Source organism: Eretmochelys imbricata, chromosome 5 (genome assembly GCF_965152235.1).
Source record: "Eretmochelys imbricata isolate rEreImb1 chromosome 5, rEreImb1.hap1, whole genome shotgun sequence".
Lineage (NCBI taxonomy): Eukaryota > Metazoa > Chordata > Testudines > Cheloniidae > Eretmochelys > Eretmochelys imbricata.
Genome location: NC_135576.1, coordinates 1,255,539 through 1,282,943, shown reverse-complemented (window position 1 = coordinate 1,282,943; position 27,405 = coordinate 1,255,539). Strand labels below are relative to the sequence as shown.

General features: G+C 62.9%; 2 protein-coding genes across 4 annotated transcripts in view; both read right to left on the bottom strand.

Moving 5' to 3' along the window:
* The window catches only part of LOC144265434 (B-cell differentiation antigen CD72-like), a 40,029-nt gene extending 29,563 nt beyond the window's left edge, over positions 1-10,466 (bottom strand). For both annotated transcript variants that reach the window (XM_077818072.1, XM_077818071.1), the window contains exons 1-3: positions 10,337-10,466; positions 10,155-10,253; positions 2,796-2,885 (exon numbers count right to left, since the gene is read on the bottom strand). In XM_077818072.1, the coding sequence (XP_077674198.1) occupies positions 2,796-2,885; positions 10,155-10,253; positions 10,337-10,421 (274 nt within the window). In that variant the 5' untranslated portion in view covers positions 10,422-10,466. The remainder of the gene's footprint in view (positions 1-2,795; positions 2,886-10,154; positions 10,254-10,336) is intronic.
* Positions 10,467-17,919: 7,453 nt separating this feature from the next.
* On the bottom strand, positions 17,920-23,124 carry LOC144265435 (killer cell lectin-like receptor subfamily B member 1B allele C). Of its 2 annotated transcripts, XM_077818073.1 has the most exons (6): positions 23,030-23,124; positions 22,206-22,307; positions 20,970-21,056; positions 20,371-20,519; positions 19,127-19,230; positions 17,920-18,456 (listed from the first exon to the last, which is right to left on the bottom strand). In XM_077818073.1, the coding sequence occupies exons 1-6, from the start codon at positions 23,103-23,105 to the stop codon at positions 18,261-18,263; spliced, it is 714 nt and encodes a 237-aa protein (XP_077674199.1). In that variant the 5' UTR covers positions 23,106-23,124; the 3' UTR covers positions 17,920-18,260. The 2 variants fall into 2 exon arrangements, with proteins under 2 accessions (XP_077674199.1, XP_077674201.1); XM_077818075.1 differs by lacking the exon at positions 20,970-21,056.
* Between the last annotated feature and the right edge of the window lie 4,281 nt (positions 23,125-27,405).

The window sequence follows — 27,405 nt, the reverse complement described above, 5'->3', positions numbered from 1 at the left end:
TCCATCCCTGGCCACCAATACAGATCCCGTAGTCGTTGTTTGGTTTGGACAATTCCTGGATGAGTATCGTGTGCCAGGTGTATGAGTTTTGACTGTAATTCTTCTGGCACAAGGAGCCGGTGTGTACCTGGTAGCACACAGCCATCAAACAAAGTTCATCCTGAACTCTAAAATAAGGCAGCAAAACCGGGTCAAGGTTTTTAGGGTGACTGGGCCACCTCTTTGTCAGAAATTCCCGTAGTTTTTGTTGAACTGGACACGCTGAACAAGCAGCTTGAAATTGTTCTCTTGTAACTGCAGTGAGAGCGCTTGTAATAAGCGCAACCACGACATCCTCATCCTCCGGTGGACCATCTGGTGAAGGCAAAGGCAGGCGAGAAAGGCAATCGGGGACCACATTTTGGTTTCCAGGCTTATATTCCAATTCATAACTGAAAGAGAGTAGTCCTGCAGACCCTCGAGCAATACTATATCCTGCTCTTCCCAGTCCTTTCGTGGTGAGCAACGTCGTCAAAGGGCTGTGGTCTGTGCGCAACTTGAACGTGCGGCCCCACGGGTAAGTTCTCCATCTTTCCGTAGCCCAGACACAAGCAAGTGCTTCTTTTTCGACTGTAGAATATTTCCTCTCAGCATTACTTAGTCTCCTTGAACCAAACGCAACCGTCCTCTCTGTGTTGTCCTCACGCAGTGGTGTGACAACAGCCCCAAGGCCATAATCAGAAGCATCAGTAGTTACAATTGAGGGCAATGCAGGACTGAACAGTGCAAGTACTGGACTATGAACAATCAAGTCTTTCACCGTTTCGAAACTAGCTTGTGCGTCTTCTTGTCCACACTAAGGTTGAACTTCTCCGTAGTAATTCCCGTAACGGTTCAATGACAGAAGCATAACTGGAAATGAATTTTGCATACCAGGAGGTAAGACCCAAGAATGAATGTAAGGTTTGCAAATCTGTTGGAGGAGGAGCATTTGAAATTGCCAGGATATGATCTGGATCAGGTTTTAGTCCAGCCTGTGAAATTGTAAGCCCCAGAAAGGAGAGTTCAGTTTGTCTAAATTTGCATTTGGACCTATTGAGTTTGAGGCCTGCTTTGCTGAGGCAGCTTAGTACAGACTGCAGGTTATTGTCATGCTCCTCAGAAGTATTTCCAAACATGATAATATCATCCAGATAGCACTGAACTCCATGTTGATTCTTCAGAATCAATGACATCATTTTTTGGAAGGCACTTGGGGCAGATGCGAGACCATATGGAACACGTTTAAAACGAAATAGTCCCTTATGTGTAATAAATGCTGTGAGGTCTCTGCTATCTTCATGCAACGTAACCTGGTGGTATGCGCTCTGCAAATCAAGAGTAGAAAACATCTTTGCTCCACGGAGTTCTGCAAATGCTTCTTCTATGTGAGGAAGAGGATGGCTGTCAATCACAATAGCTTTATTTGGCTCCCTTAAGTCCACACAAAGGCGAATGCCTCCACCCTTCTTCTGCGTCACTACGACAGGTGAAACCCATTCCGAGGAGTCGATCTCTTCAATAATGTCCTTTTGAACAAGTTTTCTCAGTTCCTCTGAAACAGCTTCCCTGCCTGAAAATGGTAAGCACTGTAACTTCTGTTGTACAGGCATCACATTATTCCGCATTTTACCTTTATGCAGAAACCCATAAGCACAGCCGCGTTTCTCCTCAACTTGGTGTTGGGTCCCAGCTGAAACTGGTGTGTGTACCGCAGGAGTGCTTTGCTGAGGAAGATCAATTCGTCCATTAACTACCCTGAGATTTAAAGCAGCCAATAAATCTCTGCCAAGGATAGGAGGGCCTTTGTGGACAATGTAGAACTCTGCAGTTACACAGCAATCACCAAAAGTAACTATTGCTGGCAGGCAGCCATGTACTGGAATATGGTTTTTCAAATAGCACACCAAGTGAAGTCTGGGTTCAGTAAGAGGCACGTCTTTCAAGTAAGGCAGAAAGATGGAATCAGGTAGCATAGATACTGCTGAGCCAGTGTCCAACATTAGTTGAATAGAGTGTGGTTTGCCTGAGGGTATAGCGGAAACGTTTACAGTGCACTTTATCTGTTCTGAAATATGTGCAGTAGTGATTTTGTCCACGCTCAGCACAGTAACATCTGGTATTGTAACTGTATGCACCTGTTGATTGAACTGGCTACTGCGACATACTTGAGCAAAATGTCCAGTCTTTTTGCAATGATTGCACTGAGCTACTTTTGCTGGACATCCTGTGTAGCTTGCAAGGTGTTGTGGGGATCCACAGCAAAAACATGCTTTTACTGTATTTTTAATTTGCTGATTCGGTGGTTTTAGCAACATCTAAACACCACAAATGCCAGAGCCTCCAGCAGCGGTGACGGAGACTCAGGAACGTTGGGCCGAGGCGGTTCAAACAGCTGAGAGGCGAGTGGGGGCTGCAGCCAGCCACATCTCCCTGGTAACAGGGCCCCCACCTGCCCTGGGACAGGGCCCCCCACATCTCCCTGGTAACAGGGCCCCTGCCTGCCCCAGGACAGGGCCCCCAAATGCCCTGGACAGGGCCCCCCATGGCTCCCCAGCTGGATCCGTGTTGCTGCTGGGGAGGTTTTCTGAGCTGCAGCCCAAACTCTCCTTTGCTCGGGTTCACCCCTCCCCACGCCCTGTGTCGCCCTGACCCCCCCCCTCCATGGGGCCCCCTGCCCCCCACATCATCACTCCCCACATGCAGCTCCTTCCCTTTCTCTTCTGGCCAGATGTTTTGTCCCCACAAGCCCCCCACAGCCCGAGTCCCCTACTCACAGCGAACCCCCAGGCCGATGGTGGTGGCCAGGAGGAAGAGGCAGGTCCCCAGCAAGCCGAGGGGCAGGTACCGTGTGCTCCACCAGGGCTCTGCAGGAGAGAACCAGCTGCGTTAACACAGGGGAACCCTGGGCACCAAGTCCCCCATCCCCTTCCCCCGAGAGGGCAGCGTGCCTGGGAACGCAAACCCACGGCCCAGCTTCCCCCTCCGGCCACCCAGGCAATGGGGCTCAGCCCCCCAGGAGGGCAGTGGGAGCCAGGGGAGAGCTCCCAGTGCCGTGGGGCTGCAGGGACACGACCCGCCCGGGCTTAGGCTACCAGCTCCGGTTCCCCGACAGTGCGCGGCTGGCAGCCTGGTGGGGTGGGCGCCAGAGCCCTGCCCATGCAGTGGGCCATGCACCCAGGCTTTGCCCTGTGCTCCTGCCCGCCCAGCTGGGGCCTCTGCCCTCACCCAGCCACACTCCCCCATCCCCATCCCCACCAGGAACAGGGACACCCTGCCCAGGGGCCGGGACAGGCTCCTGGGGGCATGGCCAGCACCAGCGCCCCATGGGCAGGTCTGGGCTAACCCCAGGTGCTGGGTCATTCCAACCTGATCCCTGAGCCAGCCAGGCGAGGACCCCGCAGACAGAAGAGCCCCAGCAGCCCCCCAAGCCCGTCCCCGGGGCTGGGCCAGGTATCGCCTGGGGCCTGGCCCAGCCTCCTGGGGAGACAGGGGCCAGTTCACTATAGCGCCCGTTCCTGCCCAAGAAGTCTGTTCTCTCTCGTTCGGAGCCTGATGGGGGCCGTGTCGGAGGGGGCTGTGTGGGGGGTCTGAGCTCCTGTGAGTGGGCTCCATGCCCCTTGTGTGGGCTCTCCCCACACATGCCCCACGAGCCGCTGGATTTCCTCTCTGTGGCCAAGCAGCCTGCTGCAGGCTCTGGGCCTGGGGCCTCGTGCCTGGCTGGCTACTCTGGGCGCTCACAGCTCCACTCAGAGCTGGGTGAGCGGCAGGGCCCAGGCCCCAGCCCCTCCGAGCGGCAGGGGGAGGCAGCTCCAGCCGGGCACCCGCAAAGGGAGCTCCAGCGAGCATCGGCCGCAGCAGCTCTGTAGGGCTCCACGCCCCAGGGGCTCTGCAGCCAGTGGGGCACAGGACACAGCCCTTGTTATCCTATACGGCAATTCGTTACCATGGCCCGCTTGTGTTGAGGTGTGTGCGGATGTAGCTCATGTACCTGTTATAGGTGTAACCCTTCTGCCCATCAGCGTTGGCAGCAAGAAGGGCCGGGTTCAGTATCTAGGGTTTCCGTTTCAATAAAACAGTGCAACCGGCTCGAGCCCCACCCAGTGACCTGGGACAATTACACACCGCCCCCTGGGCGCCTCTGAGAGGCAAAACTTCCCCTCTCGCAAGCACGGAGTCTGAGTGCAGCCAAAGTCTTTTGATAAAGGAGGGAAACAATGCAGCATTATGTTGGGGAAACACCACCAACAGGATTCATAACACCAACCATGAGCAAAAGACCCACCCCCAAGTGAGTTGGGCAGTGTCCTCTTCCTCTCAGGGTCTTAAGTCCAGCAACCCAAAAGTCACCCAAAAGGCAGGGTCAGGAACTCATAGAGCCCCAGAGGGGTGATAAAGGCCGATTTCAGCCGGGCATCTGCATCCAGCGGCACTTGCCAGTAGCCCTTTGTAAGGTCCATGGTGGTAAGGTACCGAGCTCCTCCCAGCTTGTCTAGGAGCTCGTCCGGCCTGGGCATGGGGTAGGCATCAGATACAGTGATGGCATTGAGCTTCCGATAGTCCACACAGAACCGGACCAACCCGTCCTTTTTGGGGACCAGCACCACCGGCGAGGCCCAAGGGCTGGCAGATGGCTGGATCACCACCAAAGCCAGCATGTCCCGCACCTCTCTTTCCAAGCCCTGAGCAGTTTTCCCTGTGACTCGGAAGGGGAAGCATCTTATCGGCGGGTGCGACCCCGTCTGCACCCGGTGGACAGTCAGATTAGGGCGTCCAGGCTGGTTGGAAAACAGGGGTCGGTACGGATGCAGCACCCCCCTCACCACAGCTTGCTGGGCAGGGGTTAGCTGATCCGAGAGGGGATTTGTTTCCAGGGGGGAACCAGCTCTGGTCCCAGGGAATAGATCTACTAAAGGGTCATCTCCCTGCTCTTCCCACTGTCCACACATGGCCAACACCACATTCCCCCTGGCATAATATGGCTTCATCATATTCACATGGTACACCCGGCGGTGGTGCGCCCGGTTCGACAGCTCCACCACATAGTTTACCTCATTGAGCTGCTTGACGACCTTGAAAGGGCCCTCCCAGGCGGCCTGTAGTTTGTTCTTTCTCACGGGGATGAGAACCATCACCTGATCCCCGGTGGCGTAGGCACGGGCCCGCGCCGTGCGGTCATACCAGACCTTCTGCCTCCTCTGGGCTCTGGCCAGATTCTCCCTGGCCAGGCCCATGAGTTCAGCCAGTCCCTCTGAGAAGATCAGGACATACTCCACCACTGACTCTCCATCGGGAGTGGCCTTCCCCTCCCATTCGTCTCTCATCAGGTCCAGGGGGCCCCTCACCCTCCTTCCATATAACAGTTCGAAAGCCGAAAATCTGGTAGACTCCTGGGGCACCTCCCTGTACGCGAACAGCAGGTGAGGTAAGTACTTGTCCCAATCCTGCGGGTGCTGGTTCATAAAGGTTTTCAGCATCATCTTTAGCGTCCCATTGAACCTCTCCACCAGCCCATTGGACTGGGGGTGATAAGCTGAGGCCCAGTTGTGCTGGACCCCACATTTCTCCCACAAGCACCGGAGCAGGGCCGACATGAAGTTGGACCCTTGGTCTGTCAAGACTTCCTTGGGGAACCCCACTCGGCTGAAAATGGTCAGGAGCGCATCGGCCACGGTGTCTGCTTCAATGGAAGCTAAGGGCACTGCCTCGGGGTAGCGGGTGGCAAAATCTACCACCACCAGAATGTATTTCTTCCCCAACCGGGTCGTCTTGCTGAGAGGCCCCACGGTGTCCATGGCCATCTTCTGGAAAGGCTCCTCTATGATGGGCAAAGGTCTCAAAGCCGCTTTCCCCTTGTTCCGGGCCTTCCCCACCCTCTGACAGGGGTCAGAGGATCAGCAATACTGCTGGACCGTGGTAAAGACCCCGGGCCAGTAAAAGTTCTGTAGCAATCTCTGCCGGGTGCGCCGGATTCCCTGGTGCCCTGCGTGGGGGATGTCATGGGCCAGGTACAGGAGCTTGCGGCGATACTTCTGGGGGACCACCAGCTGCCTCCTGATCCCACAGGACTCCACTTCCCCTGGGGGAGCCCATTCTCGGTATACGAACCCCTTCTCCCACAGGAACCTCTCCTGGCAGCCTCTCCTCGTGGTCCGTACCACACTGAGGTCGGCCAGGTCCCTGAGCTTCCGCAAGGAGGGATCTTTCCTCAACTCGGCCTGGAACTCAGCGGCTGGGGAAGGGATGGGGACCGGTTCCCTCTCACTGGCCGGGTCTGAGGCCTCAGCCTCTCTGAGCCGTGCCCCTCGGCGCTCCCTCCCACCCAGGGTAGGGTCCTGCGCCTCTGGTGCGGTACCCTCCCCGAGGTCAGGGAGCAGTGCCCCTCGCCGTCTCTGGCTACGGGTCACAACCAGGGCGGTCTGGGGCTTGCTTGGCCAGTCCTCTAGGTCTCCCCCCATCAAAACCTCAGTGGGCAAATGGAGGTGCACCCCCACATCCTTGGGGCCCTCCTTGGCCCCCCATTTCAGGTGTACCCTTGCCATGGGCACCTTAAATGGGGTCCCGCCCACCCGTGTCAGGGCCAGGTAGGTGTTGGGCACCACCCGATCTGGGGCCACCACCTCGGGCCGGGCCAGCGTCACCTCCGCGCCCGTATCCCAGTATCCATTGACCTTCCTCCCATCCACCTCCAGGGGAACAAGGCACTCGCTCCGGAGGGACAGCCCCGCGCCCACCCTGTAAACCGAGCACCCTGAGTCCAGAGCCTCCAGCCCTCTGGCGGAGCTGGCCGGAGGTACTCTTCCCTCCTGAGCAGGTGGTAAGCTGGCAGCCCCCTTTCCTGGGTCGTCTGCCCCTCGTCCAGCTGGGTCCCTACCCAGTTAACCCTGGGTAGGTTGGGTCTGCTCAGTTTGTCCCTGAGCCCGGGGCACTGGGTCCGTACGTGGCCTCTCTGGCCACAGTGATAGCAGCTCAGGTCACGTTGGTCCCCTCGAGCGGGTCGGAGGGGCCCGACGCCAGGCGTCCCCCTTGCGAGGGGGTTCTCCCTATTTCCCCGCTGGGAGGCCCCATGGTGACTCTCTCTCTGCATCGGGGAGGGGGCCTGTTCTTTTGGGCGATACTTCTGCTTCTCCTCCCTGCTACCCCCTGACAGACTGTTCACAAACTCGTCAGCCAGCTGCCCTGCGTGCTGGGGGTTCTCGAGCTTTTTGTCCACCAACCACAGCCTCAGGTCGGACGGGCACTGTTCATACAGTTGCTCCAGTACGATTAGGTCAAGCAGGTCCTCTTTAGCTTGGGCCCCAGCTGTCCACTTGCCGGCATATCCCTGCATCCGGTTGACCAGTTGTAGGTAGGTGACCTCAGGCGTTTTACACTGACTCCGGAACCTTCTCCGGTACATCTCGGGGGTCAGCCCAAACTCACGGTGCAGGGCCTGTTTGAACAATTCATAGTCCCCTGCCTCCGCCCCTGTCATTCGGCTGTACACCTCCACGGCTTTGGGGTCCAATAAGGGGGTGAGGAACTGGAGCCTGTCTGCAGGGTCAACCCGATGCATCTCGCAGGCATTCTCAAAGGCCGTCAGGAAGCTATCTATGTCCTCCCCTTCCTTCCGCTGGGCCAGGAAGCACTTATCAAAGCTCCTTGCAGTCTTGGGTCCCCCCACACTCACCACAGCCGGGGCCCCACTGCTCCTCAGCCTGGCCAGCTCCAGTTCATGCTGTCTTTGTTTCTCCTTCTCCTGACGTTCCCTCTCCTTCTCCTCCTGCTCATGCCTACGTTGCCTCTTCTTCTCCTGACGCTCCCTCTCCTTCTCCTGACGTTCCCTCTCCTTCTCCTCCTGCTCATGCCTACGTTGCCTCTCCTTCTCCTGATGCTCCCTCTCCTTCTCCTGACGTTCCCTCTCCTTCTCCTCCTGCTCATGTTGACGTTGTTTCTCCTCATGTTGACGTTGTTTTTCATGATCCTCCAGCTCCCTCATTTTCATCTTCCTCTCCCATTCCAGCCGCATCCGCTCCAGGGATGGGGAGCTCCACCGGGAGGATCCCCTGCTGGCTGCTGGGGTCAGGGTGCCCTCGGTATTCGCTGGGCTTTCCCCAACCCTTCCCCCAGGCCTAGGTAGGAAGGGTCTCAGGATGTCCTCGGCAGCAGTCTGACCCCTCCCAGCCCGGTCAGGCCCCAGGGCCCACGCTGCGTCCGCCGGGTGGCTTCCCTCTGGGACAGGGATCGGGTCATCCAAGCGATCCCTCTCGTCCAACTGGGCAATCAGCTGTTCCTTGGTGGACCTCCCAATGCGCAGCCCCCTCTGCCTGCACAGCTCCACCAGGTCACTCTTAAGGCATTTAGCGTACATCTCCCTGCTGGCCACTCGCAGGCCGGGCAGCTTCCCACGGTTTCCAGGAAAAGCCCTTAGTGTGCCAGTCCTTCTTGAGGTCACCACCTCTTTGCCAGGGTCGAGCTGCAGACTCCTCCACCCCTGGGACCGCTCGCTGCAATCCCCCGGGGGACCCTGTTACTGCAAAAGTCCTTCTCTCTGGTCACACATTCCCAGGGGTTAACCGCCCCCCGAAACCGTCTCTCTCTGAATCTTCAGCACGCCTGGTCCCCGTCAATTCCCCTTCGTTTTACTGCTCCCCAGTCACTTACTGCAGGAAGCGCCGTTCACAGGGTGCAGTACATCCCACCTCTGCCACCAGTTGTCACGGAGTGTGGGGGAGTCCAGGCCCTGCACCCCTCTTCCTGGGATTCACTGAGACTCTCAGCCAGCCAGTAAAACAGAAGGTTTATTGGACAACAGGAACACAGTCCAAAACAGAGCTTGTGGGTACAACCAGGACCCCTCAGTCAAGTCCTTCTGCGGGAGCAGGGAGCATAGACCCCAGCCCTGGGGTTCCCTGCGTTGCTCCACCCAGCCCCAAACTGAAACTAAATCCACCCAGCAGGCTCCCTTCTGCAGCCTCTGTTCACATTCCCGGGCAGAGGTGTTACCTCCCCCTCCTCCTCCTGGCTCAGGTGACAGGCTCTCAGGTCTCCCCTCCCCAGGGCACATTCCCAGGTCAACACTCCCCCCTCCCTGCTGCCTCACATCCTCACACTAATGTCTTACAGGAGACAGGCCTGTCGGCTGACTCTCACTACAGCAGCTAAATATCATGAAGGGAAGGAAGGAAAAGGCAAGCTAGCCCTATGGGCTACGCTCCCAGCCCGGGCAAGGAGACACCCCCAGGGCCAAGCCACACCCTGGGTCCCTTGGTGGGGATTCCTGCAAACGGTCCCCTCAGCCCCACAGATTGGCTCCCCCTTGTCCTGCACCGCTCCGCCAGCCCTCCGGCAGTGGGGCTGCTGCAGTGGGGTGGGGAGTGGGGCAGGCTGTGCAAGCCTGTGCCGGGGGGGCTCCAGCGCTTTCCTGGCAGGGATCTGGTGACATAGGCACCACTGCAGGGTGTGATGGCGAGCGGCTCTCCTCTCCAGAGCCCCTGGGGCCCAGCCCTGCAGAGCTCGGCTGAGGGCTTGGGGGCCATACTAAGGGGGGGCCCCCTCAGGGCACAGCCACCTGGGTAAGGTCCCCTCTGGGGGCCTGAGCCAGCACAGCAGGGGGTCCTAGACTTAGAGCCCAGTCATAGGCTCGCACCCGGCACCGCTGCCGGACGGCGTCTCACTCGCTCCCCGGGGTTTCCTCCCGCTCTCCAGTCATTGCTGCGACGCGTCCGGCCCCCAGCATCCCTCATAGAACGCAGCCCCCGGAGCTGGTGCGGGATCCCGGGTCGGCCTCACCAACCCCTGCCCCCGCCTACTCCCCTCTTTGTGCACCCCAGGGTCGCGTTAGCCGCTTGTGCCACAGCATCGCGCTGGGTGCTCGTCTTCCCTTTGTCCACTCTGACCCCAATTCCCCCTCCGAGTCGCTGCTTCCCAGATACAGCCCCGCTCTGCACGCCAGCTGCGGTCCTGCTCCCCACGGGGAGGACTCTGCCTCTGTGTGCCTGGGCCCAGCTGACCAAGCGATCCCGCTCGCTCTGTGTGCCAGGCCTGGGGACGGGGCAGGGTCCCTGCAAAGGGAGCAGGAGGCCCCTGGGTGCCTGCCCGGCTTGCTCCCCCCAGGACCCCTGGGCTAGGGGCAGGGCGAACAGCCACACACTCACCTTTGCTCTGCTCCGCCCCTTGCCCCCGCCTCACCTTCCCAGGCTGGGCCAGCTGGATGTTCTCGTAGGTGAGCTCTGCCTCCTCCTCGTCTGCGGGCGCTGCAGGGAGAGGGCGCTGGTTAGTCTGCAGGCCTGGCTCAGGGCAGGGGGCGGCACCGTGCAGGGGGCAGGTCAGCTCTTACCTGCCTCCCGCGCCCTGGAGCACACGCTGCTCCCCACAGGGGCCTTCACGAACTTCAGGTCGGCATAAACGACGCTCTGGGCCATCTGGGAGCCGGCTGCAGCTCCGGGGCTCACTGGGGAGGGGCTGGCAGTGCCTGTGCAGTGCTGGCTGTGCGGGAACCGGCTGTGCCCGCGGTGCTGGCTGTGGGGGAACCGGCTGTGTCCGCGGTGCCGGCTGTGGAGGGACCGGCTGTGTCCGCGGTGCCAGCTGTGGAGGGACCGGCTGTGTCCGCGGCGTTGGCTGTGGAGGGACTGGCTGTGTCCGCGGCGCTGGCTGTGCGGGAACCGGCTGTGTCCGCGGTGCCAGCTGTGGAGGGACCGGCTGTGTCCGCGGTGCCGGCTGTGGAGGGACCGGCTGTGTCCGCGGTGCCGGCTGTGGAGGGACCGGCTGTGTCCGCGGTGCCGGCTGTGGAGGGACCGGCTGTGTCCACGGCGTTGGCTGTGGAGGGACCGGCTGTGCCCCCGGCGCTGGCTGTGGGGGAACTGGCTGTGTCCGCGGTGCCGGCTGTGGAGGGACCGGCTGTGTCTGCGGTGCCGGCTGTGGAGGGACCGGCTGTGTCTGCGGTGCCGGCTGTGGAGGGACCGGCTGTGTCCGCGGTGCCGGCTGTGGAGGGACCGGCTGTGTCTGCGGTGCCGGCTGTGGAGGGACCGGCTGTGTCTGCGGTGCCGGCTGTGGGGGAACCGGCTGTGTCCGCGGCGTTGGCTGTGGAGGGACTGGCTGTGTCCGCGGTGCCGGCTGTGGGGGGATCGGCTGTGCTCGCGGCGCCGGCTGTGGAGGGACCGGCTGTGTCCGCGGTGCCGGCTGTGGAGGGACCGGCTGTGTCTGCGGTGCCGGCTGTGGAGGGACCGGCTGTGTCCGCGGCGTTGGCTGTGGAGGGACCGGCTGTGTCCGCGGTGCCGGCTGTGGGGGGATCGGCTGTGCTCGCGGCGCCGGCTGTGGAGGGACCGGCTGTGTCCGCGGTGCCGGCTGTGGAGGGACTGGCTGTGTCCGCGGCGTTGGCTGTGGAGGGACTGGCTGTGTCCGCGGTGCCGGCTGTGGGGGGATCGGCTGTGCTCGCGGCGCCGGCTGTGGAGGGACCGGCTGTGTCCGCGGTGCCGGTTGTGGAGGGACCGGCTGTGTCCGCGGCGCTGGCTGTGGAGGGACCGGCTGTGTCCGCGGTGCCGGCTGTGGGGGAACCGGCTGTGCCCGCGGTGCCGGCTGTGGAGGGACCGGCTGTGCCCGCGGTGCCGGCTGTGGGGGAACCGGCTGTGCCCGCGGTGCCGGCTGTGGGGGAACCGGCTGTGCCCGCGGTGCCGGCTGTGGAGGGACCGGCTGTGTCCGCGGCGTTGGCTGTGGAGGGACCGGCTGTGTCCGCGGTGCCGGCTGTGGAGGGACCGGCTGTGTCCGCGGTGCCGGCTGTGGAGGGACCGGCTGTGTCCGCGGTGCCGGCTGTGGGGGAACCGGCTGTGTCCGCGGTGCCGGCTGTGGGGGAACCGGCTGTGTCCGCGGTGCCGGCTGTGGAGGGACCGGCTGTGTCCGCGGTGCCGGCTGTGGGGGAACCGGCTGTGTCCGCGGTGTTGGCTGTGGAGGGACCGGCTGTGTCCGCGGCGTTGGCTGTGGAGGGACTGGCTGTGCCCGCGGTGCCGGCTGTGGAGGGACCGGCTGTGTCCGCGGTGCCGGCTGTGGAGGGACCGGCTGTGCCCGCGGTGCCGGCTGTGGAGGGACCGGCTGTGTCCGCGGTGCCAGCTGTGGAGGGACCGGCTGTGTCCGCGGTGCCGGCTGTGGAGGGACCGGCTGTGTCCGCGGTGCTGGCTGTGGGGGAACCGGCTGTGTCCGCGGTGCTGGCTGTGGAGGGACCGGCTGTGTCCGCGGTGCCGGCTGTGTCCGCGGCGTTGGCTGTGGGGGAACCGGCTGTGTCCGCGGTGCTGGCTGTGGAGGGACCGGCTGTGCCCGCGGTGCCGGCTGTGGAGGGACTGGCTGTGTCCGCGGTGCCGGCTGTGGAGGGACCGGCTGTGTCCGCGGTGCCGGCTGTGGAGGGACCGGCTGTGTCCGCGGTGCCGGCTGTGGAGGGACCGGCTGTGTCCGCGGTGCTGGCTGTGGAGGGACCGGCTGTGTCCGCGGTGCCGGCTGTGGAGGGACCGGCTGTGTCCGCGGTGCAGGCTGTGGAGGGACCGGCTGTGTCCGCGGTGCCGGCTGTGGAGGGACCGGCTGTGTCCGCGGCGTTGGCTGTGGAGGGACCGGCTGTGTCCGCGGCGTTGGCTGTGGAGGGACCGGCTGTGCCCCCGGCGCTGGCAGAGGATCTAGCTCACTCGCTCTGTGGCAGAAGAAAAGGGATCTCACAGACAGCAGGAAGCAGACGTTTGCATAGAGCTGGGAGCAGGTGGGGCCGGCCAAGCGCAGATGGGCTCTCGCCAGCAGCCAACTTCTCTTTTACTTTCTCCAAGCAGAGAAAGTCCCGACCCCTCCCCTGGAGCTAATGAACTTACAGGAGCAGGCTGGAGGGGCTGGTGCGATCCACCCCACGCTCTGTACGGAGATGCCCAGCCTGGCGGAGGCAGAGTTGGTCCAGACCCCACCGGGTTACCGGGGAGGGGCCTTTGTGGCTGGGTGACTGGGGAGAGCAGAGCAGCTTGTCTGCCGGCAAGAGCTGCAGCATTGATTTGCCACCCCTGGCCATGTGCAAGGCGCTGCTCAGACAGGGACGGAGACGCTCTCCCTGCCCTGGGAGCTACGCTCGGCACCGGCTCCGTGCAGAGGGCAGGGCGCTGGGAAGAGAAGCCTCTGGCTTGGCCTGTGGTTGAAGCTGAAGACTTTGTGAGTCGCTGCCATGCAGGGCTGGGGCCGACGCTGACCGATCTGCCAGCCTGTCTCTGTCGGTTCAGAGCGTGACGACGTCACCCCGAACGCCGTGCCATGCTGGCAAAGCCCCAGCGTGGATGCGGTTATCCCGGCTCCAGGGGCCGTAGCCAGGACAGCGTGTTCCCTCCAGGGCACTGGTCTAAGCTACGCCAGCAGCCGCACCCTCTGGTCAGCCCAGCGGCGTCTCCCGCGTGTCGGGGTGTCTGGTCTGGCAGGGCCTCCCAGGGCAGACAAGGGCTCCGGGGCCCGTGGAGGAGGAGCGGCCGGCAGGGCCCGGTGGGGGTTTGGTGCCAGGCACAGGGAGCAGGCAGGCTTGGAGCAGGCAGTGAGATGTTTGACTTCGGGGCAATAGCACGGGGCAGCCGGCCCCTGTCTATCTGCGATGGGCTTCTTTCCGGAGAACCAGCCCGTCTCAGCCCAACTGTGAACAATCAACTGGCTGCTGGCTGGCGGCTGCCTGGCTAACGAGCCCCTGGGCCCCGTAGGAGGTGACCGGAGCTCAGTGGACGAGGGGTTCGGGGAGAGAGATGCTCCGGGAAGGGAGGTGGGGCTGGACCTTCCCGAGAGCTGCGGGAGACCCAGGCTGTGAGGAGCCGTGTGCTGGGAGAAGGGCTGCAGCTGGCAGGAAGGCCCTGGCTCCAGGGACGGGATAACGGGGGGTGGGGGGTGCCTTGGGGGTGCGGCCGGAGCGTGGCACTGCCGGACTCAGCCAGAGTCATCCGGGGAAAGGTCTTTCTCGTGTTCCTGGGAATTGTCTGTTCATGAAACCGGCGCCTCCGAAGGGGGCTGCTCTTGGACTGATGCCAGCCTGGCTGAAGCTACAGGCGGGGCGACCCGCCTGGCACCCCTGCTCTCTGCACCCGGCCCCAAGGGGCAAGCGGGTGTCAAGGAGTCCCCGGGCATTGCTCTGAAACTGCTCCCCATGAAGCCAGGCAGGACTCTGGGGAAGTCTCCTCTGTGGGAGCAGCCTGTCTGCAGGACACACAGCTCACACAGCTTCCACCTTCCTGGGTCTGACCTCGGAGCATTCAGCCTCCTCTGCCCCTCCGTGCGCTTCCCACAGCCAGTCCGCCCAGGCGGGGTCCTGGGGAAGCCAGAGGGTCCTGCCCCCCAACTCCGCAGTCAGACGGGACTCTCAGCCAGCCAGTAAAACAGAGGTTTATTAGATGACAGGAACATGGTCTAACACAGAGCTTGTAGGTGCAGAAAACAGGATCCCTCAGCTGTGTCCATTTTGGGGGGCAGTGAGCCAGACAACCACGTCTGCCCTTCACTCCATGTCCCCAGCCAGCCCCAAACTGAAACTCCCTCCAGCCCCTCCTCCTCTGGGCTTTGTCCCTTTCCCGGGCCAGGAGGGCACCGGATTCCTTTGTTCTCCAACCCTTTAGCTCTCACCTTGCAGGGGGGAAGGGCCAGGCCATCAGTTGCCAAGAAACAGGGTGTCTGCCATTCTCTGTGTCCAGACCCCTGCACACACCTGCCCTCTAGGGCTCTGCAACGATCATACACCCTTATCCCACCACCTAGATACTTAAGAACTGCCTAGGGGAAACTGAGGCACCCCCACACTATTCAGAGGAAACGTTAAGAACAGTCCCGCTTCATCACACCCATTCCTTTGATCTGGAGCTGGGGATAGTTCAGTTTCCCTAAGGAGAGACAGGGCAGTCCGTATCCACTGGGTCGTTGGGTGCTAGGTGCCAATGTCTCGGTGTCACAGAGTGTGGGGGAGTCTGGGCCCTGCACCCCTCTTCCTGGGATTCACCGTGACTCTCAGCCAGCCAGTAAAACGGAAGGTTTATTGGACAACAGGAACACAGGCCCAAACAGAGCTTGTGGGTACAACCAGGACCGCTCAGTCAAGTCCTTCTGGGGGTCAGGAAGCTTAGACCCCAGCCCTGGGGTTCCCTGCGTTTCCCCACCCAGCCCCAAACTGAAAAAAAAAACCCTCCCACAGGCTCTCTCCCCCTCCCCCCAGCTCCTCCTCTAGCCTTTGTCCAATTTCCCAGGCCAAGGTGTCAGCTCTCCCAGCCCCCCTCCTGGCTCAGGTTAGAGCCTCAGGTATCTTCCTTCAGGGGAAGTCTCCCATCGCCAATGCAGACAGTCCCAGTGAACCTCCCCGGCAACCCTCCTTGGACAAATCCTCCCCACTCCCTGCTGCGTCACATCTGGCAATTGGATTTGCCCCTGTTGTCTCAGATGCTCCACTGATGTGGGGATTAAGTCCCAGACACCTATGTCTGTTCACCTGCCCTGAGAGGAAACAGTCCCCTTCCACCCACCAGGTAACAATGCAGCAGGTAGGGGAAACTGAGGCACACACAGGCTTCACACAAATATTACAAACGATTTCCAATTTGTCACAGTCTCACTGCAGACACTGGCTGGCTGCGTCAGTCACTAAAGAGTGGACGTGTCTCTCCCAGGGCTCTGTCTCAGTTGGACTCGCTGGGCAGAGCTCACAGCACGAAGCAGGGGGGCTGGAGCCCCAAAGACTCAGTCTCGGAGGCAGTGAGACCACGTGGCTTACTCTGGAGGAAGAGTGAGACCCGTAGAGGGCCTGTCCCACTGACGGACTCCTCCTAGAGACTGGTCCAAAGCTGGGGTCGTAGCACCGATCCTGTGGGACTAGGACCGCATGTCTTGAGACAAAGTTCTCCAGTCCAGACTGGGCTGGAGCCACTCCAGGGTGGACCATTGTGCATTGCACGTCCTACAATAGGTGTCTATTAGCATTCGAAGTCTGATGCCACTGACAGCGGGCAGAGCCTGCAGAAGGACGCTGCCAGGAAGAGGTAAATAGTGGGGTGGGGGTGGGGACCCTAGGTGAACATCACAGGTCTGGTCTGGTGCATTTGGGGGGAAGACACCCCAGCACCCTTCACCTAGGCAGTGATCTGACGGCAGGTTTTCTTCATGAAAATGGACTTCAGCCAGGCTTGGTTGTAAAGACCAGGGTGGATTCAGAGGCAGGCCACCCAGGTGACCTTTGGGTGAGAAACTTCGTTAGACAGGAGGAGAACTTGGTAGTTCGGTTCATGAGAACACGTCTACTGATGTGTACGGAACCGTTTGCTCCCATCTCTCACGCTGGTTTCTGCTTGAATCGCTTGTGTTACTGTAGTTGAACTCAAGCGCTGTGAGTGGTACCGGGGAGGGAGCAAAGGGAAAGCTGGGGTACACTGCTCCTTTGGGAACAGGGGATCTTGGATCTCTCGGGGGATGCAGTGACTGGGGCTGGATCACAGAGCGGAGGGCACACTTTGCAGGGCCTTGGAGGCTGGCGGGATTGGTTGGCAGCCTGCAAGGCAAAGGCAGGGCTGGTACAGGCTGGTGGAGAGGACTGGAGGGCTGCCAGGCTGGGGGCAGCAGGGGGCTGGCACCGGCAGGGATAACAAGGCGACTCTCAGCCCTGGGTGCCGTGAGAGGCGTCACAATGCGTGCACCCTGTCCGGGCAAACCCCTCAATTGTCCCTGTCTGCCTGGGGTTCTAGCCTGCGTCTGCCTTGCAGGGGGACGTTTCTCCCAGGGACACGAGAGAGCCACCCTGTTTTCTCCCTTGCTCCCACTTCGCGTCGGTCTTTCTCCTGGCCAGGGCAGCATCAATCCCCAGCCACCTGGCTTCCGGCTGCTCTTCCCGGGTTCGCCAGGGCTGCCTCCCTGGCTCCCCCGGCACTGCAGGGCACTGGCTCTGCCGCCAGCACAGGGCCTGGCTCCGGTGGGGGGAGACTGGGGGCTGCCACAGCGATGCTCAGTGCAGCCTGGCTGTGCTCTGCCTCGGTTGCTGCCACTTGCGGCTGCCTCTGGGTGGGACTGCAAACCAGCCGGACAACCCCCGCCCTCCGCCAGCGCCTCGCCCTCCCCAGCACAAGCCCAGCGCCCCCAGCCGCTGCTCTCCAGCCTCTGCTGGCGCACGGGCAATGGACCGTCCCTTGCAGGAGTGAGGCAGGGCCTTCAGGATTCGGCCCCGCGTCGGCGACCCAGGAGCCTCTCCGGCTGCAGGCTGATGCCCATCCCGGCAGCGTGGGGAGAGTCCAGTGAGCCCATCAGCCCCAGCCAGCCGGGGACTGACCCCAGAAAAGAGCTGGGGCTCCCCTTTTATGGGAAGGGGGCTCAGCCACGGCACGGCTCTGTGCTGTCCTGGGAGGAGCCCCCGGCCCGGGTCCCTCTGTCGCTCACCCTCTGCTGAGAGGTGGGTGGGGGAATGATGCTCCGCGCTGCCGTGGGGCTACCCTAGGCCTTGAGCGACTGGGCTCTGCCTGGGCTGTGAGCCGCTGGGGCACGGCTTCCCTGGGTGCTGGTGAGGGCTGCCTATGGGTGCGCTCAAGGGAATGGATGCAGGGGTCCCCCTCCCCCGACACACGGGCTCCCAAGAGAAGGTGAGACGGGAACATTTTAAGGGTTTATTGGTGAGCTTTACAGAGGTGGGATGGGGGAAACAGCTTCCCCCCGGCTGCTGCTGCCCATCACCATTGCAGCTGGGTGCCTTCCCATCAAATCTAGAGCGACAGCACGGTCCTTAGGGGGTTCACAGAGCCTCTGGCATCCTTCCCCTTTGGGAATAAAATCGGGGTTGGGGGATGCAGTGGGGGGCAGGGGGTTCGGACGGGGAAAGCCTTGTCGAAGAGGGAGGTGTTGCAGAGTTCCTCGGAGAGGCTCTGACTCCGGATTCACCTGATCTCCAGAAGCTCATGCCACCGCCGGTCCCCTCGCCCGGGCATGCTGGGTCCCGGCTCAGGCACTGTGCCCTGGACTCTGCGGTCTGCACTGCCCCAGAGGAGCGCAGCTGTCGGGGGGCCAGAGAGCGACAATCTGGCTCTGGCAGAGCGGGGGCTTGATCCGGTGATTGCTCTGACGGTTAGGCCTGGACAGGACCTGGGGGCCGCTGGACGGAGTGGAGCATGGGCCTGACGGGCTCATGGGAGCCCAGACCCTGGGGCGGGCGGTAGCGTGGGGGTGCATGGATCACTGGGCTCCCAGCAGGGCAGGAGCACCGGGACCAGAGGGGAGCAGGTCACCAGGTGCAGGGTCCCGGGGCTGGGCCCTCAGCTGCTCTCACTGGGAATCGTGTTCCCCCCCAGGAAAGTGGGAGGGGCAGAGCCGTGGCCCCACTGCAAGGTGAGGGCACTCTGCTCACAGATCCAGCGGCAGGGGTCTGTGCACGACCCGCCCGACAGCCCAGGGCCCGACACCCTCCCACAAGCCAGGTAGGAGGCGGTGGAGCGCGTCACTGGGAAGAGCCTGGGCGGAGAGAGCAGAAAAGGCAGCATCAGGACGTCTCCTGGGTCCTCCTTCATGGAGATCCCTGGGGGCAGCACCCGACCCTCCACCCCACAGGGGCTTGGACAGAGCCGGGCTGGGGCCCCAGAAACCAGGTGGAAACTGCAGCTCAGGGGCCCCTGGGCCCCCAGGAACCAGCAGCAGGGTGTCCGAGGGGATTGTACCTGGGAGCACTCGGTCATGAGAATGCTGGGCCCATCTAGTCTGGTCTCTTGACTCTGCTGCAGCCTGGCTGTGAGGCCATGGGCAAGGCGGGCACTGCCCCTTGCTGGTGCCAGCTGTAGGATGGGGGCACCTGGGAGTGCAGACAAATCCACCGTGTTCCTGCAGCTCAGGCATGACAGGACGTGAGGGGAGCCCCCAGGGATCAGCTACAGCCGGCTGGAGACCCTGCTCCCGGCCCCCCCGCGCGTGGAGGAGGTTGACGGGGGGAGCTCTGTGCAGCCGGCATAGCCGGCAGGGAGGGTGGGGGAGCTGGGGAGAGCAGGCTGGGGGCAGCTCCTCTGCCTGTATCGGAGGCAGGGGCATGTGGGAGCGTCCCAGCACCCCAGGGTCCTGGAGGAGGCCCCAGTGGGCAGTTCTCTCAGGAGCCCTGGGAGGGGAGAGCCGTGGGCCTGAGGCCTGGGCTTACCTGTTCAGTGCAGAGCTGTCCACCCACTTCCAGTCAAGCCTGGCATGTTCCTTCTTCAGCCCGATGTGGAACGTGTTGCTCTTGGACACACGCTGCAGGAAGGCCTGCCACACAAGGAGCCGATGAGTGAGTCCCAGCTCCGTGTCACACGCGTCCACATCCTCACACACGTGTGCACACACTCGCACACGCTGCACTACGCAGCCCAAGCCGCTGCGGGCAGAGCAGTGCGGATGGGCAGACCGGCGCAGTCCCAAGGGCAGCTCGCTCTCACTGGCGCGAAGTTGGGCAGTGCCCGCCTGCACAGAACAGCCGGCTGCCTGGCGAACAGCCGTGGTCTTGGGCCCAAACCCAGCCGAGCTCCGTGTGTCTGAACGGCATCTCTAGCAGCCCCCCGCCCACCCCCCCGCTCCCCCCCGGCGCTTGGCCGGGCCAGCACCCTCCTCGGAGAGCCCCACGCAAGGAGCCCACTCGGCCGGTTTATACCGACACGCCTCTTTTGGGCTGCCTTGTCTCCTGGCCAGTGCTGGGACAGAGCCGGACATGGTTTTGCCTGGTATCAAATGGGGGGGGGGGGCATTTTGAACAGCTCGGTGCTGCGCCCCCCACTGGCGTGCTCTTGCATACACACGATGTGCGAGGTCAGCCCAGCGGGTGTGAGGGCAGCACGCTCGTGAAACCGTCTGGCGTCACCATCTGGCGGGATCCCACACGCACCATGCATACGGGGTCACCCCAGCAGGGGCGGGGTCACCCCTTTCCCAGAAGTGCTGGAATGTCCAGAATTCTGGGAACGTGCGACCCCCACGCTCCTCGCAGCGCAGCGCCCCCGACTGTGCAGGGGGAGCGCCTCCTACTGCGCCCGCCCTGCTCTCTGGGGCACGTGAGCGTTCCCTGGAGAGCTCCCATCACCATGCACCCCGCGCGGGAAGGGCGCCCCCCTCGGTCTACATGCTGGAATTGCACTGGCAATGGCAAAATCCTCTGTGCCGGGGTGACCAATGAAATCTGCCAAGAACCCGCCAGCCCAGTGCCAGGCCCCTCCTCCCTGCCATAGGCCTTGCCCCAGAAAGCGTGGGGCGGGGCCCCGCACTCCCTTTGCCAGCTCCTCCAGGCATTCAGCGCCATGGCCAGGGAGGGGAGGGTGGCTGGGTGCAGGGCCAGGAGCAGGTTTGGGCAGCACACACAGTGCCCCAGTCCGTGCCCCTGGTGCAGCTGCCCTGGCCCCGGCCCCGAGCACTCACCAGCGTGGCGTTGGCTCTGATGGTGACAAGCTGGGCGCCTCGGGAGCAGCAATCCTCTTGGCTCTTGGCCCAGGCCTGCTTGGCCGAAGAAAAGTAATAGCACTTCCCAGCGTCCCAGAGCCAGCCGGCTGGCCAGAACTGGCACCGCCCTGTATGGAGAGAGGGCAGCTGACAAAACCAGGGAGCCCAGCCCACGCTACGGCAGGGCCAGCCAGAGCAGGAGGGAGCTCCAGACCTGCCTCTCTGCCCCAGCCCTGGGGTGCGTACAGCTCTGCCTCGGCCACAGACGGGCCCACCCCAGGATCCCCCAGCTGACCGGAGCTCCTAGGATGAGCCGGCGGGGGTGTCTCCCAGCGCTCGGGCTCCCAGGCCGTTGAGGGCTTGGTGGGCTGGAAGCAGCAGGAGGTGATGGGCAGCCAAGGCAGAGCTGGGGGTGAGCGTGCTAGAGCACTAGACACGAGGCCTAGATGGTGGGTGCCCACAGCCAGTGGGGAAGGACTCTGGGCTCCTCAGTCCTACAGGGCTGGGAACCGGGCTGACTCTGGGGGGCAGCGAAACCCTCCCCAAGCCTTTCCCAGGACCCTGCCCCATTCGCGTACCTGCCAGGAACCTCTCCCACGGCTGCATCCTGTGTTCGAGGCTCTCTTCCATGCTCCCCAGCTTCGGGGCACAGCTCCCCACTTGCCCTAAAGTTGCAGACTATGAACACAGGAACTGCCAGCCTGGCTCAGCCCGGGGCCCCTCTAGCCTGGCCTCTGGCTCTGGCACTGCCCAGTGCCAGCTGCATCAGAGGACAGGACAGGGAACCATGGCATGGCCAGTTGTGGAATAACTAGCCCATGGGGGAGATTCCCCCACCCTGCCAGTTAGGGCTTGGCTCAGGCCCTGAGATCACAGGGATTACAGCCCATCTAAAAGCTCCTGTCTCCTCTCTGCTGGAGCTCTGGACACCCTCGTTAGCCATGCAATGTTTAATCCTCATTTGGTTCCTGCTGAGCTTTTGGGCTCAGTGTGTCATGGGGCAGAGAGTTCCCCAGGTGCACGGCAAAGGTGTTTTCTTGTCTCAGTTTCAGGTTTGTTACCTCTGACTCCCCGGCTGGGCCCTTGTCCCTGTTTCATGAGCTAGGGAGAAGAGAAGTTCCCAGTGTCCCATCCCTACCGGGCAGGTTATTCTGTGCCCCTTTGTCCCCCTCAGGCCTCTCCTCCCTGACCCGCACAGGCTCACCTGTTCAGTCTCTTCGAAGGGCAATCTCACCAGGCAGTGACTGGTTTTCATTGCTAGTTTCTGAACACCCTCTGACCGCGCAGTGCCCAGCATCCCGGGGCTCGCGGCAGCCCACAGATCTATACGGTGACACTGGAGAATTCTCCAGTCTGGTCTCCAGCTGGGGTCTTTTGCAGCCGGACGTTTCGTTGGCTTTCCTGCCTGCAGCAGTGTGCTGAGCAGGTTTGGCTGAGGGTTCAAGTGACTCCTTTCTTTGGGCATGACTTTGCATTTGTCGTATTGAATTTCAACTGCCACCCTGCAGCCCGGGCAGCAGCCTGGCCAGGCTCTAGTGAGAGCATCCCCTAGACGTGCTGGGGTGGGGGGGCAAGAGGGGAGGGTGCAGCTCCCCCTCTCGAGGGGCTGAGGGAGGAGACCAGAAGCTGGCTATGCCAGGCAGCTGCTTTGGGGCTACTTGCCCGGGGCTAGTCCTCTGGGAACCTTTGCACAGCCCCCACCCCAGCACTCAGCTGGCCCTGGCTCTGAGCAGGATCCTGACCCCCCAGGGCCATGTGGGGCGGGTGCTGCAGGGGCCGTGGGGTGACAGTGACTGGCCGCTGCCCATACTCACGGTGCAGGCCCAGGCCGAGTACCGCTGCCAGGAGCAGGATGCACAGGAGAGCCAGGCCGAGAGCCACCCGCTGCCAGGGGGATGAGGGCAGCTGCTGCAGGGCTAAAGGAGAGAGAGTCGGTCGGGATCACCGCTGGGGGGGCTCAGCACAGCAGGGTCCCCCAGGTAACAACTGGAGGAGCTTTCGGGAGGCCTCAGCATGGTGGGGTCTCCCTGGGTCCCAGCACACGGATCACTGGGGGGGAGACCGCGGGGGGACACTCAGCACAGTGGGTTCCCCTGGGTCCCAGCACACAGATTACTAGTTGGGGGAGCTCTCTAGGGGGCTCAGTGTGGCGGGGTCTGGCTGCGGGAGGGCTGCCAGCTCAGCCTGCCCTGTCAGGGAGTCCCCTTTGGTTGAGTCTCTGATATAACTTGTGTTTTGCCCGTTCCCCGTCTCTGGCTGCCCGCCCAGGGAGCTCACAGCTTCACGGACATCAGTGCCCTGGCTCTGGGAGAAGGACTTCAGCATCCGCAGCACGGCAGCATGGAGAAACCCAGGCAGGGAGAGGGGCCACAGAGCTGGGAATAGAAGTCAGATCCCCAGCGCCTTGTCCCCTGCTCCGAGACCTCCCGAGAGCAGCAGGTCTCACAGGCAGGGTGGCTGCGTGTGCGTGCCCGGGCATGTGTCCTCGTGTCTCTGGAGTGAGGGTCCCTTAGCTGGGACCCCAGCTTTAGTGATCCCCCTGTTCCGCCCTGTCCCCTCCCCAAGCCGCTAGCTCCTTCATCGTAGGCCTAGCCCCTGAGAAGCGGGTGGGGTGTGAGCGCCGCAGGGGGTCCGTTACCTGCCGGTGGGGCTGGTGGGGGGAAGTGGATGTCGGCGTACACGACCCCCTCTGCCGTCTCATGGGCTCCATCCATGCTCCCTGCCACGGCAACACCCCCGCCCCCGCGCAGCCTGGTGTGATGTGAAATGGAAAGTGTCTCTGCATGTTTCCGTCCCCAGAGATGCCAGCTGGGCCGGCGAGTACTCGCGGGGGCGGCAGCCGGCTCGGCACAGCCCCAGCGGCTCTCCCAGGGGAGACAGGGCAGTCCCAGCAGAGACCTAGCCAGGGGAGACAGGGACTCCCAGCAGAGCCCTGGCACAGGGAACCGGCTAGGCTGGCCATGCTGGGCTTCAGCTGCTCTGCCAGGGCACGGCCATTGGTCCAGCCCCACACGGAGCTGCCCCGAAGGCGACAAAGCCCCCTCGCTGGTGCCTGGCTGCTCTGTGATGCAGTACACACCTGCCGGGCTCTGGTTTCTCCCTGTCATGGCTGGTGGCTCATGCATGGAGCACATGACAGTGGCCCTGCGAGGACAGACAGATGTGTCGTGGGCGGCCTTCCTGCCCCCGGCCACCACTGCCACAGGCCTCAGGCTGCTTTGTCTTGCCTCTATGTGCCCAGGACTGAGGGGAACAGAGGCAGGGCAGGACAAAGTGAGTAGGGAGCTGGCTGCAGCCCTGCCCATCGGGGCCCTGTGCCCGGCCCTGGCGCGGGGAGCCCCGGCTTAGCCCTGCCCAATGGGACCCTGTGCCCGGCCCGGCCCTGGCGCGGCTCAGCCCTGCCCAATGGGGCCCTGTGCCCGGCCCGGCCCTGGCGCGGGGAGCCCTGGCTCAGCCCTGGTGCAGGGAGCCCCGGCTCAGCCCTGCCCAATGGGGCCCTGTGCCCGGCCCGGCCCTGGCGCGGGGAGCCCCGGCTCAGCCCTGCCCATCGGGGCCCTGTGCCCGGCCCGGCCCTGGCGCGGGGAGCCCTGGCTCAGCCCTGGCGCAGGGAGCCCCGGCTCAGCCCTGCCCATTGGGGCCCTGTGCCCAGTCCGGCCCTGGCGCGGGGAGCCCTGGCTCAGCCCTGGCGCAGGGAGCCCCGGCTCAGCCCTGCCCAATGGGACCCTGTGCCCGGCCCGGCCCTGGCGCGGGGAGCCCCAGCTCAGCCCTGCCCATCGGGGCCCTGTGCCCGGCCCGGCCCTGGCGCGGGGAGCCCCGGCTCAGCCCTGCCCATCGGGGCCCTGTGCCCGGCCCGGCCCTGGCGCGGGGAGCCCCGGCTCAGCCCTGCCCATCGGGGCCCTGTGCCCGGCCCGGCCCTGGCGCGGGGAGCCCCGGCTCAGCCCTGCCCAACGGGGCCCTGTGCCCGGCCCGGCCCTGGCGCGGGGAGCCCCGGCTCAGCCCCCTGCCCATCGGGGCCCTGTGCCCGGCCCGGCCCTGGCGCGGGGAGCCCCGGCTCAGCCCTGCCCATCGGGGCCCTGTGCCCGGCCCGGCCCTGGCGCGGGGAGCCCCGGCTCAGCCCTGCCCATCGGGGCCCTGTGCCCGGCCCGGCCCTGGCGCGGGGAGCCCCGGCTCAGCCCTGCCCAACGGGGCCCTGTGCCCGGCCCGGACCTGGCGCGGGGAGCCCCGGCTCAGCCCTGCCCAATGGGGCCCTGTGCCCGGCCCGGCCCTGGCGCGGGGAGCCCCGGCTCAGCTCTGGCACAGGGAGCCCCGGCTCAGCCCTGCCCATCGGGGCCCTGTGCCCGGCCCGGACCTGGCACAGGGAGCCCTGGCTCAGCCCTGCCCATCGGGGCCCTGTGCCCAGCCCGGCCCTGGCGCGGGGAGCCCCGGCTCAGCCCAGCCCAGGCGCGGGGAGCCCCGGCTCAGCCCGGCCCATTGGGGCCCTGTGCCCGGCCCGGCCCTGGCGCGGGGAGCCCCGGCTCAGCCCTGCCCATTGGGGCCCTGTGCCCGGCCCGGCCCTGGCGCGGGGAGCCCCGGCTCAGCCCTGGCACAGGGAGCCCCGGCTCAGCCCTGCCCATCGGGGCCCTGTGCCCGGCCCGGCCCTGGCACGGGGAGCCCTGGCTCAGCCCTGCCCATCGGGGCCCTGTGCCCAGCCCGGCCCTGGCGCGGGGAGCCCCGGCTCAGCCCGACCCATCGGGGCCCTGTGCCTGCCCCAGCCCTGGTGATCCGGCCCCGGGTCTGGCCCTGCCCCCACAGGCAGGCCCCGAAGGGCCCCCGTCCCAGCTGTCTCGCTGTGGTCCAGCGTCTCTCTGCTGCTCGGTGGCCCGTGACCTGTGGCTGGAAACAAGGCTGAGGCGGCCGTGTCTGACGTGCCGGGAATCAGACACCGGGGCCCAGCGCAGATGGAGCATGACTGCTACTGCCAACCCCAGGGAAACCCTGCGTAAAACTCCCCCCCGGGCCTGCGCAGGGCCCAGCTACAGCCCTGACCCACCCCCCGGCCAGGCCTGTATGGAGCCCAGCTACAGCTGGGGATGATATTAAAGCTTTGTTCAGTCAGGTTGACATAAGTCAGTCACAGGAAAGAAATAATCCTGAACCTGTGTCTACTAGGGGCAAGGATTTGCCGATGGAGGGTTTCTCCAAATGTCAGTATGAGGAAGATGGCTGTTTATCTGTGCAAAGACGCAGTGCGTATGTGGAAGAAATTTCAGAGTGTCCATCTGGCATCCCAGAAGTGAATCTGGCATTAGATAGGGCTCAGGGAAATGTTTCTCTAGAGCAAATTAAAGTTGGTGATCAGGTTAAAGCCCTAACTGAGGAAGGAAGGGGGACAGTCTTGCTGAGTGATGGATTGCTGGCTAGTAAAGCTTGGGAAAGGAAGCCTGACGCAGGTAAAAGTGATGTGCTTAAAGTAGCTCGGTGTCATAAGACACTATTTGTGGAAACAGCCGTTTATCGGTTAAGGGAGGGTGTCACGGAGTGCAGCCTCACCCGGCAGCGCCTCCTGCCGGTCATCTCGGGGAATTAGCTTCCAGCCTCTGGAGCGCCCTCTTCAGGCCGGTGTCTCGCCGCCCCGGCCCCCATGTCCCTCCCGGACCCCGGTGCCCTTGTCTTGGGTGCTGCCCCCTGGCAGTACCCCACCGTTCTGGGTCTCCCCCTCGCAGGGGAACCCCCACCCACTATCCCCACCTCACTCGTAGGGTACTGCCAGTCACCGACTAGCCCTGCTCCCTGGGGCAGACTGCGGTATGAGCCACTCATCACCGGCAAGGTTGGGTTTGGACCTGCTGCCTCTGCCTACCTGTGGCTGTCCCCCTGCAATCCTGCACCTATTCGGCCTGTGGTCGGGCCGGCAGCCTGGGGCTTTCCAGGCCGGAGCTCCCAGCTCCTCTAGCCCTTCCCCAGCCCTGCTCCAGTCTAGGTGTCCTGCTCAGCACCTTGCAGCCAGGACCTTCTCCCTCTACAGGCAGAGGAAGCCTCTCCCTGGTCTCCTGGCTCACAGCCTTTATAGAGCCAGCTGGGCCCTGATTGGGGCGTGGCCCCCAGCTGCTGCCACCTCCCCCAATCAGCCGGGGTTTCACGCCCTTCCCCAGCCCCAGCCCTCTGCAGGGCTTTTCCAACCACTTCGGGGCTGGAGCGGGTGCTCACCCCGCTACAGAGAGGAAGGCAAAGGGAGTTTGGATGAGCCTAGGCAGCCTTCTGGGCTGATGGCTTTGTGTAATCAGCAGTTTGGGGCGGCAAGGTTAGTGGAAGATGAGTATCCCTACACCTTACCTGTTACCTGTGTGGAGAATTGTGACAGTGAAGGAAATGTTCCTGTGTCTGTCAGGGGGAAGGGAGCTACCCCAATCTCCAAGCAATGGTCCATGAACAGCCCTGTGTGCTGGGACAAGGGAAATGAGATCCCAAACTGTGTGTCTGGTAAAGGGGAATATTTCTCCAGCTCTTTTCTGTCTGTAAAGCAGACAGAAGAAGCCTGTCAGCCTATGACAGTTGAAAATTTATCAGCTGACCCAGAGTTGATTCTGGATATAACTAAAGCCCAGGAAGGAAGAGGTCCTGAATTTGTGTCTGCTAGGGATGATGACATTGCAGCTAGGTTGCATCCAGTTGATCTCATAAATAGCTTCCAGAGACCAAGGGATTCTGGTGTTTCTATTTTGCCTGTTGCTAGTGTGTTGCTGAGTAAAGATACGACAACCTTGTCTGATCAGGGTGCTATCGTAGCCAGGACACAAGGAAAGCATAAAGGTGACTTAACTAGGTGTGGAAACTTGTAACAAGGAAGAGAATGCTTCCAATCTTGTGACTATGAAGTCTAGCAGTTTACCTGAAAGGTGTTTGTGTGAAAATCCTCCTGATGGGCCAGAGGTGATTGTGGATGTAAGTGAAACTCAGAAGGAGTTTGGTGATTTGTCTGTTGTGCCAAAGTCAGGTCTGGACATGAATAAAGCTCAAAAAGAACCTGTTGCAATG

Coding starts and splice junctions, on each gene's coding strand:
- LOC144265435 (XM_077818073.1), bottom strand. CDS start 23,105: ATGGATGGAGCCCATGAGACGGCAGAGGGGGTCGTGTACGCCGACATC. Junction 19,231..20,370: donor TCAGAGCCAACGCCACGCTG/GTGAGTGCTCGG, acceptor CTTGTGTGGCAG/GCCTTCCTGCAGCGTGTGTC. Junction 18,457..19,126: donor GACAGCTCTGCACTGAACAG/GTAAGCCCAGGC, acceptor CTCTCCGCCCAG/GCTCTTCCCAGTGACGCGCT.